Consider the following 17111-nt stretch of genomic DNA (forward strand, 5'->3'; position numbering starts at 1 on the left):
CCCCAGATATAAAGGCAAGACCAACTGCACGGACTTTGGATTATTTTCATTCATCTCAAGGAACTTGCAAGATGTCCAGTCGTTAATGGCTACATCAGCCACAGTTTCCCCCTCGTGCGCTCACGGTTCCCATGAAGCCATCACCGTGTGTCTTTGTTTCCTGTCTCTGCCATGTCACATGTCTTCTCCTTGTCTCCATGTTATGTTAGTTGTGGTTATTATTTTTTACTGGTTGGTGGTGTTGTCTGTCTTTTGAGTTTTCTTTTGTTGTTCTTCCTAGTTTGTTCTTGCTATCTTTGCCCTAGTTTCTAGCCTGACCGTCGGTATTACGGCCATTGGTATAATGACTATGGATTCTTGGATTTCCCTAAATACACAGTCTCCTGCCACCTCTCATCACACTCAAAAACAGTTCAAATTATGCACAAAAGCCCCACAGGAACAATAGAGTGAAAATGTAATAGGGCCAAAAACAGACCCTTGAGGCCTCCACAGGTGAGAGCAGTGATGGAGGATTAGAGGTTGTTTAGAGTCTCCGACATCACTAATAACAAGTGTGTTCTTCACGGTGCCACTTGTATTAGAGGCTGCACTGATATCTGGCAACAATAAAATAAAGACCTCTCGGGAGTTGGTTTATGTTAGAAGGCATTTAGTACCTGTGTGTAGTCAGGCAGGTCAGAATGAAGCTCAACAATGCTTGGGACACTCCAGTTGCCTTCTGTTCAGGAGGTGATTGTCATAGATGTTCACACGCATTCACTGATCTCTGTTCTTTAAACCATCTCCATCGTGCATGTAGTTTAATGTCATTATTTCTTTATTTAATGTCATGAAGATTTCTTTTAGGAGCCATTCATACAGAAATGAAGACAATTTCAGAGAGTTCACAAACGTTTCTTCTCACAAATGGAATCAGGAAGCACTTTGATTTGAAAAACAGTCAGGTACTGGAGTAGAAATACCATGACACTCTCTCTCTCTCTCTCTCTCTCTCTCTCTCTCTCTCTCTCTCTCTCTCTCTCTCTCTCTGCAGGTGCTGTCATATCATGCCACCTGCTCCAAGACAGAGGTGGACAAGTTTAAGGTAAAGCATAATGTGATCAGACGGAGACAAGCCAGATTTTTCCAGGAAATTCGGAATAAATGAGCCGTCAGTGCCAGTGACAGTTCATTCACAGACAGATTAATGATGAAGTCTCTATGATTATTATGGTTGAAACACATTTATCAATAAACAAGGTATACAGTTGCAAATGTTTTCCTCTCCAAATTTGCTGATAAATTCTAAACCATTATGAACAAAAATGGCTTCCCTTTACTTTGAAGCTGATTGACTTTAATAATGTAAAGCTGGAAACAGGCAGTCCAACAATTCCAGTACACATACATTCACGTGGTTTTTGTTGTATACTACTTATTAATGATTAAGATAGTCAATATCTCATTATTTTTCTTGCATTACTGATACTGTCAGTGTAGAATTTTCAGTTAGTTCTCCAATGGGAAACAACACATCCATCATAAGATTTCTCCATGACAATTTCCTCTGGAATGCTTTGGTAAACACAAAAAAAACCAAAAAACAAACAAGTGAAAAACAAAAAACTTTTTTTTTCAGCAACATGCATCACTTTCTGTCTGTTCTAGAGACTAGCACTTTCCAAATAATTAACATTTTAGCATATTTTCTTGATCTCTCTATTTTCTCATATTCATTCTCATGTTCCCTCCCTCACACCCTCAAGTTACTTCATTTTGAACTCACACTTTATTAAAATAGTATTCCCATCCTTTATGCATTCATAATCCCATAGTACCACCTCACCAATAGCTTTATTATTGAGAAACTTACCCATCTTAAAAGCCTTGATGCATTTTTTAAAACTCACAATATATGTTAGAACATTTAGTATCAGGGTAAAACAAAGTTTGTAATCACCTTTATTCCAGGGCTCTGCCTAGGCATGACATTCCCACATGTCTCAGTGAGACATTCCCACGGGCTCTTACAAAAGCAGCTTTTGAAAGGGTCGGACGGTGTTTTGGCAGAGCGGGGTTTAGGCTGGCCTGGACTACTGCTCTGTCCTTTATGACATGGAACAGGAAAGATTTGCCTTCAGATACCTGAAGTGAAGTGCAGCCCTTGTTTAATATGTAATAGTCTTGAACATACAGTATAGTAGAAATATTAAAAAGTCTTTTTGAAGTTGAACTAGCTGTGAGCCCTCCCACTTCCAGTGTCTGTACTGTTATAATTAGATGTAGAATGAATGGTTATCTAAATTTAGCATCTTCAATGACGTCATCAAAACAACACCAAATTCCCTTGCCAGTGTTTTCTCATTAGCCTTTTTGTGTGTGTCTCTCTCTCTCTCTCTCTGTATTAGCTTTATAACTCTATCTATAGCCTCCTCATTAGTGGTTTATCTCAGTGCTGTTGGGCTGTAGGCTAATTGATGGAACAGCCATTGTGGAGTCAGAGACACGCTGAGGTGCGAGTGGCCAGTGAGGAGGTTCAGTGTGTGTTGTTCTTCCATTCACAAAATGTGTGAAGTAGAGAGAGAGTAAGGAGGAACAGGGACGTAGCGCAGCTCATCTCTGTTCCTCTGAGGACCCCCCCTTCCACGACCCCTGACCCCTGACCTCTGCCTGTGTCTGCATGTCTGTCTCTCTTCAGTGGTGCCTCACTCACTCTCTGCTTTGTCTGGCCCAGGAGAGCTATAACGCCCTCTGTGTCTTCTGTACAAACAGTCCATTTAAGATAAGGAGATTTGCATCGGCGCATTTTCTATTGAATTGCACCCACAAATCAGTTTGACTCAAGTTATATCCACCATGTCCTGCCTTTTCTGTTATTGACGTGATATTTCTTTTGTTATTGTTCTAAACAGATTTTACATCTGCTGTATACAAGGCAGCTCATGTTTTGCTTTTAAAAACAGTGCCATTTTCTAGGGAATACTTTTCAGGAGGCAAATCAAAAGCTTGGTTTTGAAGTCACATAAGATATTCGGATGTTTCCGGCTGGGTGTCGTCAAAAGCTGAAGAAAAGGTTTTTTTCCAAAGGTTCTTGCCAGAGATTATGTTTTGTGTGAAAGAGAGTGATTGACTACTCTCGGTTGTTTCATATTGTTCTTGCTTTCAGCTAAAAATCGTTACTCAAACTAAATTTTAATGCCAAATTAAAATTCTGTCTCCCTCTCTTTCAGGCTGCCAATATCCCTTTGGTGTGTGAGCTGGGCATTGATAAGATGTCCTTTGATGACTTCTCTCTGGATGTGGACGCCATGATAACTGCTGCCCTACGCATGTTTATGGAGCTCGGAATGGTGCAGAAATTTAAGATAGATTACGAGGTGACCCACGCAGACACACTTGTGTATTACTTCTACAGGAGGCCGTTCCCATTAGCCTCTGTATTATGATAGCATAACACTAAAATTATCCGGACGTCCAGCTCAATCCCAACCATAACATCAGTAACTAAATGGAAATCTTTTTAAAAAGGAAACCTTGGATCTTAGAGATAACTTTGTTTTGAAAAAAAAAAATGTTCCCGCTTATTTTACTCTGCATGGAGATTAAGGAAATTATACATATATGCACAAATAAATTTACATATATGCATAAATAAATTTACTGCAATGTGAGAAAAGACTTAGATAGGAACAGGACAGGACAACTCCAGAAATTTTGTCCTGAAAGTCTTTGAAAAGAATATGCACACACAGCTCTTATTCCCCTTCCTGGACTGCTGTTCAGCCTTTTCTTTCTGCTACTCACTAGCTGAAAAACACCAAGGTGAAAACCTCTCAAGCTGTATACACCTCTATCCATCCCTTCAATCCATCGACAAAAAATGTTGTGGGAGAAAACTGTCTCACATGGCCTTCTCCTCCTGTCCCACCTTCACCCTTCTCTAGACTCTGTGTAGGTGGCTGCTGACCGTTAGGAAGAACTATCGTATGGTTCTGTACCACAACTGGAGACACGCGTTTAACGTCTGCCAGTGCATGTTCTCGATGCTTACTGTGAGTCTCTCTCTCTCTCTCTCTCACACACACACATATAAACACACATCATGTGCACTTTACCTTGGACTCTGGGCTAAGGATATGAAACCCTGCATATGTGTGTGGGTGTGTGGATGTTTGGGGGTGTGAATGGGTGTGCACACTGAGCTGGCATTTCTAGACACCACTTACACAGTGATGAGTTTTTCAGAGAGCAGCTCTCCTCTCCAGAGGTCAGGTACAGGGTCTGCAGTGACCCACGCCATAACCCAGAATAGGTTTCAGGAAGAAAGCATGCAGTAGGAAACATGTGATGCTCCTGACGTCCTGATGCGAGTTACATTTCTCACAATAACCATACTCCAAAAAAAAAAGTTTTTTCTCTTTGATCAGTCAGGATGTTCTGCTCCATGCTGGATGGGATCTGGAACCAGTCCGTTTTTACCTGCTGGTTTCGTTCTTAGAGCATTTTTTTCAATGCTGTATTGTTTTTTTGTTTGTTTTTTTTTTATTCTGCAACACATGATGCGTTATGAACGCAGCAGTGAAATATAGCGTGCGCAACCCCAACGAAGTCCCTCAGTAAATGAACGTGGAGAAGGCTCCCAGTGCTCTGCAACGTGAAACTTGTGTGGGTAGAACTGTGGGGCGTTAGCACCAATTCCTCTGCCCAGATGAGGAAGATCCATGTTGTTGTGCCCTGGGCCACTGGACCACATAAATGTGTTGTTTGTTTCTGTGCGTGTGCATGCGTGTGTGTGTGTGTGCGTGGGTGTGTGTGACCGTGTGTGTGTGAGCATGTGAGAATGAGTTATTATGTGGAACTGCAATGCGATGTGTGTATCCCAGACGGCAGGCTTCCAAGAGACGCTGACGGAGCTGGAGACGCTGGCGCTCCTGGTGGGCTGTGTTTGCCATGACCTGGACCACAGAGGAACCAACAATGCCTTCCAAGCCAAGTGAGATACACAGCTGCTACAGTTACAGTGTAATGCCTTGTCCGCAACATGGAGCACTGATGTGTTACACCGTAATGAAACACCTAATCCTTCAGCACTGCATCCAAGTCTTGTTCTTGGGGATATTATAAGTATAATCCCTAAGATTAAATTACCAAAGTCAAAAACTCATGCCTAAGGCTAAACCCTGAAACTTAACATCACTCAGCCCAGTATTATACACTCACCAGTGGTGGGTAGGTGGGCATGTGTGTGTAGTTTGCTAAATATCTAGCTTTAGCAAAGAGAGCAAGACCTTGCCAAAGTGCTGTTGCATAAGAGAGAGAACTCTGGATAAGCATTCAGTAAAGACACCTAATGAGTCAGAGCAATCAGCAAACACCTAACTGAGTCAGAGCGATCAGTAAACACACCAAATGAGTCAGAGCAATCAGTAAACACCTAATTGAGTCAGAGCATTCAGTAAACACACCTAATGAATCAAAACATTCAGTAAACAAACCTAATGAATCAGAGCAATCAGGAAACACCTAACTGAGTCAGAGCGATCAGTAAACACACCAAATGAGTCAGAGCAATCAGTAAACACCTAATTGAGTCAGCATTCAGTAAACACACCTAATGAATCAGAACGTTCAGTAAACACATCTAATGAGTCAGAGCAATCAGCAAACACCTGAGACAGGGCGATCAGTAAACACACCTAATGAGTCAGAGCAATCGGTAAACACACCTGTGTCAGAGCAATCAGTAAGCATGCCCAACTGCACACTCAACTCTGTTCCATCTTGCAGACACTTGCCTGCTCTCAACTGCACTTATCGTATATCTCCCCTGGTGGCACCCCGTAAAAGCGCCTGGTCTGGGGCAGCACGAGTATATTAACATGCACCTCTCTCCCTCTGATCTCTCCGTTCCTCTCAGGACAGGCTCTGCTCTGTCTCTCCTCTACGGGACCTCAGCCACACTGGAACACCACCACTTCAACCACGCTGTCATGATACTGCAGAGTGAGGTAGGGTCACACGCGCGCACACACACACAGCGCAGATTGATGCGCTAATAAGACACGGGTGTCTTGCTTTAATAATGAAACTGATAGCTGACCGCAGTGCTGTCTTTGTGCAGCTCGCCTCTGAATCAGCATGGGATTAGAAAAGGCAACACAGCAGTGCAGGAATCAATATAATTATGGAAAATGAATTACTTTTAACGAGGACAGACAGGTGTGTCTCTATTTGTGCAAGTGGGTAATTAGAGGTGGGCTAGGTCATGGAGAAATGGCGCGAAAGAACGAGAGGGAGAGAGGGATGGATAAATGGGCTTTAAGAGAAGAAAGTGATTTCAAGTTGAATGCACTTTTCACACGACAATGTCTAGCAGCACATCTGCCAAACCAGATTAACCTGGTACATATTTTAATCTCTCGGGACTGCCATTTATTGTTGACCCTCCACTAGTAGCTACTGGAGTTAAGCATCCTTATAACAGTTTGGTTGGTCTCCTCATGATAATTTTGCAGTAGTGAGTAGACCAGATGGGAACCTTTATCTTCATTCAAACTGCTGCAGTGAAGATTGGACCCCTAGTGCTATTGCCACGTATGCTCTTTGACTCCTACATATCTCCTCTGATATGTTCTATAATGTATTTTAAATTGTATTTTGTCTTATGGCTCCATAGCAATTGTGTGCAAATTGGAAGAGATACACAGTAAATCTTTTGATTCATGTGTGCCGGCAAATCACGTTCTGGTATCCGTTGATATCCTGCCATTTTGTTGGCATTCATTTTCATGTTCAAAAAGAAAAAAATTGTTGGTGTTTATGAATGTTTGCTTGGATGTGCCTGACCTGGGACATGGGTCTGGGACCTTGGTTTCTTGGGCATGGATTAAGTCTAAATTGAAGTGAGTGATCAGCAATGGTTCACCATTAAAAAGTCCTTTTCAGTCTGGGTTTAGGTCTAATGTTGGACTGGGAAACTGGGCCATAAAGATTTAGAGCAATCAAGCAGCCAAAGTAATATGACATGGTGAGTCATCTTTATTGCTTTTTCTGTGTCTCAGTAGATGTTTTGTTTAGAGAGAGTGAGATGAGGCCTTCAGTCCACATTACCCACTCCACGGTTGTGCCATAATGGGCCTACAGATGTCCCCACTAGAAATTGTTCAGAAGTGCTTAAAGTGCACATCGTTTTATGTTTTACGAGAGACTCGAGCTACTTAGAAGACCAAAGACATTCAGAAGTTCCTTACTGCAGAGAAACTGAGGCAATGCTTTGTGCTGTGTGTCCCCTGTAAATGATTCATGTTTTTAACTCGGCTAGAAAAGATTAGTTTATTACAACAAAGGAATTGAGTGTATAATTAAGACTCAGTACTTGTGAGCAGTGTGTGTTAAACCATAACTGGAGCAGTGATATATGATCAAATCATACTAAACAATGACATCACCATAAATAGAGATGCAACAACATGGCTTGTCAAGCAGTGTCTTATTTATGCACAATATCTAGTTACTGACACACTAATTCAGATTATGCATTATGCAGTGTAAACACTATGCAAGTCCACCAGGATAGTGTCTACCAGTACAAGGCTGGTTTGTGCCCTACCATCTGTGTGTGTGTGTGTGTGTGTGTGTGTGTGTGTGTGTGTGTGTGTGTGTGTGTGTGTGTGTGTGTGTGTGTGTGTGTGTGTGTGTCTGCCTCCAGCAGTCATGCCACCTGCACAGGCTCTGCACCAATAGCTGGCCGTTCTGGTCCAACACTGTTGTTGTGGTGGAGGCAGTCTGGAGTCATAGTTTACACACACATCCTCAAGCAGACTACGAGTCTCCAGGAGCAGCCCAGGACAACCACCCATTCTAATTAAAACACAGTAAAATGCAGAGAAAAGTCACCGGTAGATTTGATCACCAGCACCAAGTGATCTGTTGCGGTTCTTCAGAAGCCGCTGATCATTGCTTGTGTCTCTTTCCAGGGACATAACATATTCTCCAACCTGTCGTCACGGGACTACGGAGACCTGATGCAGCTGCTGAAACAATCCATCCTGGCTACAGACCTTACACTGTATTTTGAGTGAGTGCTGCTGTGCCTAAAATGATGAACACACGCACACACACTGCAAAATCCTCTACATAAAGACTATAACATTTAATTTAATATTTTCTGCTCTCTTTTATACGTTTAAGAGCAACAGTGCCGTGAAGAATCAGAACAGGTTGTGTAAGATGTGATTGAGTTGGAATGTGGGGAATTTAATGTTTCTTGAGTCTCTACTGCCCCCTTGTGATTGCAGGGTGTACTGTTAAAAATGTTTGCACGCACAGGCTTCAAAAGCTATAATGGATTCTGGATCAAAGATAAACAAATGGCCTCAAAGATGCCGATGTCAGCGCACTGTAATCATGTGCATGTGGGAAATGTATCGCACGGGCAGAAATTAGCAGGAATTTCACCCATATCCAAGTGGTGAAACGTGAAGCTGCAGAAATGTCTTGAAGACACTTGCTCAGGAAAATGAAATGCATATAATAATAGAATTATTACATTATGAGCTACTACTCTACCCTGTCAGTGGATTAATAAAGGTAAACATAAATATGTATACATCATTTTTGTTTAGTTTCTAGATGGACTCTCCTAGATACACTGTGTGTTCTGTATACAATAAAACTATAGTAAAAATACTGTTTTTAAAAATTAAAATGAAATGCAGGTGGTGCCAGTCCACATTGCTGGTTTGCCAGAGATAACAGTGCCGTCATATATTTTAATGCCTGTGTACTTTTCACAGGAATAGAAGCAGTTTCTTTGAGCTGGTCAAAAAAGGAGAATACAACTGGAATGTGAAAGAGCACAGAGATATGTTCAGGTGAGTCCCTGACACCCGATTACACCCAGTAGGATTCTTTATAACACCTGTGCGCCCTAATGTTCACTATTACAGCTGGCACAGTTAATGGACGTGTGGTAACGATACGCAGTGCTGATGCAATTGCTCCATGTGTCTTAGGTCGATGTTGATGACGGCATGTGATTTGGGAGCTGTAACCAAGCCCTGGGAGACCTCTCACAAGGCAGGCGCCCAATCATTCATGTCATCTCTGACCTAGAACAATGTCAACTTTAGTAATGTAACCTCGGCTCGTCCACACACGCGTGTATGCCTGTGTGCACATGTGTGCATGTGTATGTCTGTTCGTACTCCTGCAGGTAGCTGAGCTGGTCACCAGCGAGTTCTTCGAGCAGGGAGACCGGGAGCGATCGGAGCTGAAGCTGACTCCCTCGGTGCGTGCCGCTCGCCCGGCTCCATGGCCGCAGACACATCTCCACGCAGAAAGTTCATTCACAACATTTGCGGAGCGTGAGGATGAGCGGCAGGGATGCAGTGCGTGGTCGTCTGTGACTGCTTTAACAGAATGCAGAGTCTCTCACACTGCGTGCGTGTGCACCTGTCACTATGGTCACTGAACAAAGCGCAGCCTTAATGAGGGCTTTTCACTCTTACCCAGAATCCCTAGCAAACACACAGGCACGTTTGCACAGACCACAGCAAAGCAAAAAGTCAAAAGCTTCTTTTTTGTCGATATTCTCAATCATGCTCTTTCTTAATTAGAAGCGAGAGGGGGCACGTTGGTGAATGAGACAGCGCTTCACACTCCAGGGCTTTGAAGCTTAGATGCTTTTGTGTGCTATCCGCCCACCCCCCAAACCCCACAAGAAATTATAGCCCCATGTGTAATCCGAGCCGGACACATTGCCTTTCTCTCTGAAGTGCGGCTAGCCTCAGGTTTAGTGCCACAGTAACGTCTTTAGTAACAGGCGCAGGGGCGTCCTGCGTTATATACTCAGTTACAGCGCCTTAGTCAGCGATGTATCTCACCGCCATAGCCTGCTTTTAGTGGTACCATGCTGTAAACACACACACACACACACACACACACACACACACACACACAAAACACTGAACTGAGCTGCTACCCTCAGAAACGGCACTTAATGAACACTGTTGAACTTTCTCTCCTATTCTCTCATTATACCCAAAACTCAGTGCACTAAGAAGAAAACTATGTAGAGAATGTACCAATCAAAAATGGAAAAACTTAAATCATAAGCAGCAATATTGCCAAATCCATTCTTAAACATATTCTTACTCATAAAATCAGCTTTCACCTGTCAGTAATAATGTTAGAAGTGAAGGGATTTGTTAAAGTCAGACTGTCATCTCATCTTTTCTGGCCTGCTGAGGCGCTTTGGCATGAGGTCCCTTATTTTGAAAAGAAGTACCATCTAGTGTCATCTAATGCTTGTAATCTTCGCTTGTATTACAGTTGGTACTGGAGTGAAACTATGGGGCAAAATCGCAGTGAACTACATTCTCACCTTGGGGTTGTACCTTGGCTCTGCATTGGCCAGCTAACGTTGCTGACTGTTACTTGTAGAAAGCAGTTTTAATGTGTGTGTTTTCCAGGCAATCTTTGACCGTAACCGGAAAGACGAACTTCCAAGTTTACAGCTGGAATGGATTGATGGTATCTGTGCTCCTCTGTACGAGGTAAAGATGTCCAACAACACATCGCCAGTGGACACACACATAGACACACGCATACACACACTTTCAAAAGCAAGGTGATGCCATCATAAAAAGAGACCTAACACACTGGAACACTGCCTTTTAACAAACGAGGAACGTATCTGGGAGTTGACATGCTCAGTGAGAAATTCGTTTTTTTTTCATTGATTTCTCCCCCCACTTTTATCATAGCAGTTTGAAAAGTAGCAGCTCCCAGTTCCACCGTGCATGACTCTCAGCAGCCTGTGATGACTGAGAGCGCACACTGCCTGCCATTACAAGTGTTCAGACTTGTGACGACACCTCACGGAGTGGGCCAGCCTTTGGCAAAGTCTTGTCTGAGCAGACGTGTGATTGGCTGTTGTGTGTGGGAGAGAGGGCCTTAGCTGCTCTAGTGTGAACGTAATTACATAAGAGTCTTTTGTCATGGAAGGCACAAGGAACAATGTGCATTCATCAGAAATGAAGGAGATGAGAAAATGGCCGAAAACTGTCATATGACAAGCACGCAAATGTTGATTGTTATTGTAATTTTAAACTCACGGGTCCGTTGTTGTTTGGTTTTTTGTTTTGTTTGTTTTTTGTTTTTTCCTTTTGTCATCTCAGTCTTCATACCAAGTAAAGACTGACATTATATATCACATGTACAAATTAGACAAATTAGCTGCAAGCCGGGAAACATAAACTACAGCAGAAATCCAGTAGCGTTAAAATAAATGGCGCCCCCTGCTGTAAGCAGTGGGAGATGCATTCCAGTTACCAATTAATCGTCACACAGCTCCGTGGGAACTTTACAAGAACAAAAATAGAGAGAGATAATGAGAGAGAGAGAGAGAGAGAGAGAGAGAGAGAGAGAGAGAGAGAGAGAGAGAGAGAGAGAATTCACAGAGTGCCCTAGTGCAGAAGCGATTGTGTTGTACATTTGTCTACTCTGAAGAGGTTGTTGGAGTGCTGCTGATCTTCCATTTTTTTCACAGCAGGGTTTACTGATGTGGTAATTTGAGTAGGGTAGCGCCAGGCAATTTACATTCTAATGTAGCTGCAAAATCATTCTTATTATAAAATAACAAAGTTGCTCTGTCCCTTTCATATTTGTTGTTAACACACCAACCACGAGTGGCATTATGTTATAATGTGTGCTCAAATATTCATAAAATGAAGATATTAAATGCATCTATAGCTTTCTGGGCTGCCGTCAGCCGTGACATACCAGTAATGAGGTTCGTTACTTACGTCATTTACGCTAGCACCACATATCATGTCTTTCATTTGGGGTTGATCAGAGCGCCACGCTCGTTAATCTAACGGGATTAAGTGCGGTGATTAATTTCACAGAGCGCGGGAGACGCTTCTGCTGCTCCACTCGTCCAAGCGTCAGCAGGAAGCCTCCGTCCCATCCCCCAGACTGCTGTGGTTCACCCCGCGGCCGTGAAGTAGAGGGAAAGCCTTGGCGCCTGCCTCCAGGGGTCTCTGGGGGCCATCAGGCCGCTGAACGTTCCTTCACAGCCAGTGACGCACCGTGACTTTTCTGTTACTGTTTTTGCAGTTTCCTAGCACTGGGAATGATGGCGTGCATGTAATGATGCGTGACTGGGAAGGCCAGCCTCTTCCCAATTACCCTGCTGCCGCTGTTTTTCATGTGTTCAGGTGCTTCTAAGTAGTCGGTGTTCACTCAGCCAGCACTCTAATGGTTCCTCAGTCATTATGGTCTGTCGGTCTGTCAGGGTTGACTCATTTCATAAGTGAAAAGCACAGTTTTTCGACTTCATGACTTGTCTTGAGTCTGAGTGCAGCAGCACTTGTGAAAAAGTTGACTGAGAATGCATCGTATTTCTATCTCTGTTTCGTAAATTCTTCTGCTGCCTCTAAACTAAGCTCAGATTTATAATAAACATGAAGTCAAAAAACAGGAGAGGATTCTGTCTATCCACCTAAAGACTGCAGCCATTTAATCAGTGTTGGGACCAGCAAGAGCAGGTAGTTCAGAGATGTAGTGGAGTGGAAGAAAATCCCTCATCTCTCTCTCTCTCTCTCTGTCTCTCTCTCTCTCTGTCTTCTCTCTCTGGCCTCTCCCAGTGATGTTGAATATTAATCTAATGTTACATAACTCCATCTTCAAAGCCAAGACCCCTCCCGCCCGTGTTGAGTAACTGTGCTGAATGCTAATGTGCAGCAGTCATAACTACAGGACTCCCTAACTTGCACTGAGAAAGAAAATAGCACTCATTCAACAAACACGTGTGTGCCTTAAGCAGTGCTGTAGGATAAACTGAATACAACCTGTTCTATGACTTGAACCTAAAAAAACCCTAACGTGACAGTTTGAAGATTTATTGAATGAATTAGTGAAAGAACAGACAAAGCAGTTACTGAACAAGGCCCATCCTATTTCTGAACCACTCAGTAACTAATATCAGTTACAGGTAGTAACGGGAAGCTAAAGACTGAATAACAGGCTGGTACGCAGGCAGCAGCTGAGAGACTCGGATCTCTACACAAAGCCCACCGGGGCTTAACCCTGCAGGGTGTGCCGGAGTCTCCGCCGGTCTAACGGGCCGGTCTAACGGGCCGGTCTAACGGGCCGTGGGCGTCTGCTGCCCTCCTGCCCAGCAGCCAGGCGAGACGCAACAGCAGTCGTGCGCGGGAACGCGGCTGCTCGTTTTTCTCTCTGCTCTTCGTGGTGCGCGAGCTCGCTGTGTCTGCTGAGGCTGGCGAGGAGCTAATGGTGACTGTTAGGCTCCAGTTAACCCCCCCTCACGTCTTTCGACGAGCCACTCAAATGGATTTCTCTCAGTTTCTCGGCGTTCTTCTCACAAGCAGCATGCCAAACCGAACAGGTTTGACTACGTAGCACATGTGCACACAAGATGCCCCCCCCCCCCCAACCACCTGTTCATTACAGAAAAGCACCATAACTGTGGAACACAGAATTGCATAATATAAGCTCGACTGCCCACAAAAATAAATAAATAAATAAAACAGCAGTCCACCCAAACTACCGAACAGTTGTTGGTGGGCTCGTTTGTGGCTGTGCTGCTTGCACAGCAGAGCCAAGCTGGCATGAGCCATGAGCCCTACATGGGTCTCTTGTGCATCTGCTGCAATGGACATCCAGCAATTTAAAGTCATATTAGAAGAAAGATCAGTCATAAAGCCAAATGAAGTCCTTTTACAGCCGTCGGAGATGAGCAGCCCTGGGCAGAGAGGGTTGTGAAGAAGACAGGAGACAGTGGGGTTATTACTGAGCACAGGCTGTTTAGACTCATTAATGCAGAGAACACTGACTGGGCTCTTAGAAAGACTGAATGGAGAAGCTGTTCTGATGACTGCATTGTGGTTGAAGGTGGCAATTTACATCATGCCTGCATTTGGTGTAAAATATATGAAAGAGCAGCTTGAGGTGAAATAGCGTAGTAATCTGTTGTATTTTCTACGTTTTTATGTCTTATTGGCAAACTGCTTCACTGGCATTAGCAAGGAGTAGTGTTTATTTTTTTAACCTGGAACAGAGACAGACAATATTTTTGCTTATGTGTTTTGCTTCGACTGCACACCTACTGTTAAAGCAGGCCGTTAATAACATTGTGGTGCTTCACCATAAGTACTATGTGAAAATGGTGGGATTTGTAATGCTGTCCTGTCTCGTGTATGTGTGCACTTGAGAATGAATATGTGAAAATTGTTGAAGTGTGTATTGTGAAGACAAGGCCTATGGAAATTGGGCTTAATTAATGCACTGTGTGGACTGGAGACAGCTTTGCAGTGTATGCTAAATACGTATTTCTGGCTAAGAGAAATGCAAAATGACAGAAAACACAACTGCCATAAAAACTCAATCACACCCACAGGCCTAGGTTCTGCTTACTTGCGAGCAAAGTAGTAAAGTCTCTTCCTGCCCGTCTCAGTGTTCCAAACTGATGTACACCTTCTTTGTCCAGACGCTGGTCAAGCTGAACCCTAAGCTGCAGCCGATGGTTGACATGATCCGGGCCAACCGAGTCAAATGGGACGAGCTCCACCAGAAGAGGCAGCGCAGCCAAGAGCAGGCCAACCCCGATGGCCCCTCCGTGGCCGGCTGCAGCTGTGCCAACCCCGACATTGGCACCAAGCCCGGGAGTTAGCCCTCCACGAGCACCTCACGACCTCTGCCCTCTGACCTGCAGGCCGAGCACAGCACTGTGCATGCGGGGAGTCTTGACTCGGCTGCGAGCTTCCAGCTGTGAGGCGCAAAGACGTGGAGCTTTGAGCTTACAGTGCCCCCCTTCAGGTTGCATGTATGAATTCTCGTCGCTCGGTGTGAGGATTTCAGACAGCCGGGACAGAGAGTTTCTGTTTGGCTGCGCACTGCGAGTCGTGCACGTTTATCTAGCGCCGGTTTTCCCACCCAGAGAACTCTCTCTGTTCTAGACTCAGGAAGAGGCAGCGTCTTTAAAGCTGGGATACTAACATAGATGCTGTTTTAACTGGCCTGTTGTGTTATCTAGCTCTGGCAGGGATGACTAGTAAGCATTGCCACTGTTACACAAGTATATTGTCGTAGTACCTTTTCTTAATGTTGCTTTGATCATGTTTAGTAGGAATATCTTTGTGTGTGTTTGGGGAGAGTGTTCCCTGTTTTGTACTGTACATATTGTGAAGTGCTGAGTTAGGGGTGAACTGCATACTACGAGTTTGGACGAAGGTGTGGGCTCTGTTTTCAGCTAATGTAATTACCAGATCAGGGGTTCGCTGAGCTTAATGGCTCATAGCAATGCTTGCAATGCAAATATAACAGTGCTGCTCTTTGTGCCTTTGTTTTAAAAAACAAAAACAAAAACAATTTCCATGAAAGATGCATGTGTTGTTCTTCCAGCTTCACAATGGTCTACGGTGTGTATCATTAAGAGCTGTGCAGCCGGTATGATGTCCTTCTGGATCCATGACGTTGCTGCTTCATTAAAGCTCCATATATTACCACAGAATATTTACCTGAGCAGGTTCATCTATATTCACACCTTCCCTTATCAAACTTGGTCCAAACATTAGTCATACTGTGTCGCGGTTCGGAATAAAACTTTGGTTAGTTTGGTTTGTACTAGGCTTTGTATTGTGTATTCTAAACTATAACCATTACTGTCGGGAGTTCAGTCCGATTCACGGAATCATGTGCCTTTTTGAAGATTAATAAACCACATACGAGCTATTCTTAGAGCTAAAACTAATTTAAAGTGAGGCATCAACACTGTTAAAATATATGTATTTTTTCCACTTAGTATAAGTCTGCTCTTTTGATGATAACATTCAGCCATGTGACATTATCAAACCAAGTGTTTGTAATTTGGAGACCCGAATCTATCGCCCATCATTACAGTGAACTCCACAACATTCGTGGCCACATAGACACAGCTCGTGGGGGAAAGAGTAGTGTTCTAAACATGAACTCTCCAAAACAACCATGCTTGAGCCCCAGACAAGAACAGCCCCTATAACAGACGTTTAAGGCTGCAGCTAATTCGCTCTGGCCCCTGTAGTCACTTCATTCCATGCTCCTCCATCCCAGAAGATGCGCTGATACCGACGTGCAGGTTGTGACCTACAGTGCAGCTAAATCCAGACCGACTGTTATTCCCTAATTCGGCAGCTGGACCGCCAAGCATCGCATCGAGAACGCCTTTACATGCTTTTGTACAATCGCTTTGACATAAATCTTAAGTGCACAGGATGATTCCGTAGCTGAGACCAGAACGTGTCCTGGACATATTAATCCTTCCTGAATAATCTGTTTTATCATAACAGTTATTTTTAAATCAGACACCCGTTTCCTTTGCGTGTAACTGCTTTATCTTTCCCTCGGTATCTGGTTACAGTCTGAAATCGTGTCGTTGCATTGTGATGCGTCGCAGCGCATTTTGTAGCATGGGCCTTCCTGTGGAAATGGAAAGGGAATGACACGCTCATTGAAAAAGGAGCAATTCTAACTGCATGGAAACTCTGGATGTAGCAATTAACATGCCGAGTTATTTACCTCTAATATTGGAAATTTACAAGTAATTTCATCAGTCTTTTGATTTAGTGTGCATGCATGGGTAACGGTATTGCACCATAGTGGAGGAAATTCTGTGTTTTTCTTTCTGTATGATTGTCACTTATTTTGTAAACGTGGCCTATGCTTTGAGTGATCAGCATTGGACGAGTTCTCCGCTGCACCGGGTAAACGCCCGGGCGGTCCGCTCTTACGTCTCCTTGGTTCAACCCTTTTTGCGTTTAGGGGACAGCAGAAACTGGAGATGTGTTTGAAGCATGTTATTTGGAAATGTGAATTGTTCTATTCGAATAAACGTGCTGCTAGTAAGTTTCGTGCCTGGTGAAAAAGCGTCGTTTGTGTAACTGTGGTTTGTTTTGCCCGAGTTACAGATTTTTAATGCGCTGCGACCTTGCTCAACACTGACCCCATGTGGACAAACTTTACTGCAACGCAGAGCAAGTTAAACGGTATAGGTACGCGGGGGTCGGGTCCTAAACACACAACCCGAGCAGACCACTGTTAAACCTCCAGTGTGGTCTGTGTTCCTAGAT

The 17111-nt window shown here is 43.8% G+C and overlaps 1 protein-coding gene across 5 annotated transcripts in view; it reads left to right on the forward strand.

Moving 5' to 3' along the window:
• Nucleotides 1-16872, forward strand: part of pde11a (phosphodiesterase 11a) — a 39356-nt gene extending 22484 nt beyond the window's left edge. For 3 of the 5 annotated variants that reach the window (XM_027018029.3, XM_081713642.1, XM_081713641.1), the window contains 11 exons: nucleotides 1037-1087; nucleotides 3213-3359; nucleotides 3927-4034; nucleotides 4866-4975; nucleotides 5900-5990; nucleotides 7959-8059; nucleotides 8778-8855; nucleotides 8997-9060; nucleotides 9197-9271; nucleotides 10455-10538; nucleotides 14495-16872. In XM_027018029.3, the coding sequence (XP_026873830.2) occupies nucleotides 1037-1087; nucleotides 3213-3359; nucleotides 3927-4034; nucleotides 4866-4975; nucleotides 5900-5990; nucleotides 7959-8059; nucleotides 8778-8855; nucleotides 8997-9060; nucleotides 9197-9271; nucleotides 10455-10538; nucleotides 14495-14677 (1092 nt within the window). In that variant the 3' untranslated portion in view covers nucleotides 14678-16872. Of the gene's footprint in view, nucleotides 1-1036; nucleotides 1088-3212; nucleotides 3360-3926; nucleotides 4035-4865; nucleotides 4976-5899; nucleotides 5991-7690; nucleotides 7857-7958; nucleotides 8060-8279; nucleotides 8572-8777; nucleotides 8856-8996; nucleotides 9061-9196; nucleotides 9272-10454; nucleotides 10539-14494 lie in introns of those variants that run through there. The other 2 variants (XR_014123456.1, XR_014123455.1) reach the window with 2 other exon arrangements.
• Nucleotides 16873-17111: the final 239 nt, after the last annotated feature.

Source organism: Electrophorus electricus, chromosome 4, assembly GCF_041902795.1.
Source record: "Electrophorus electricus isolate QZ-2024a chromosome 4, ASM4190279v1, whole genome shotgun sequence".
NCBI lineage: Eukaryota > Metazoa > Chordata > Actinopteri > Gymnotiformes > Gymnotidae > Electrophorus > Electrophorus electricus.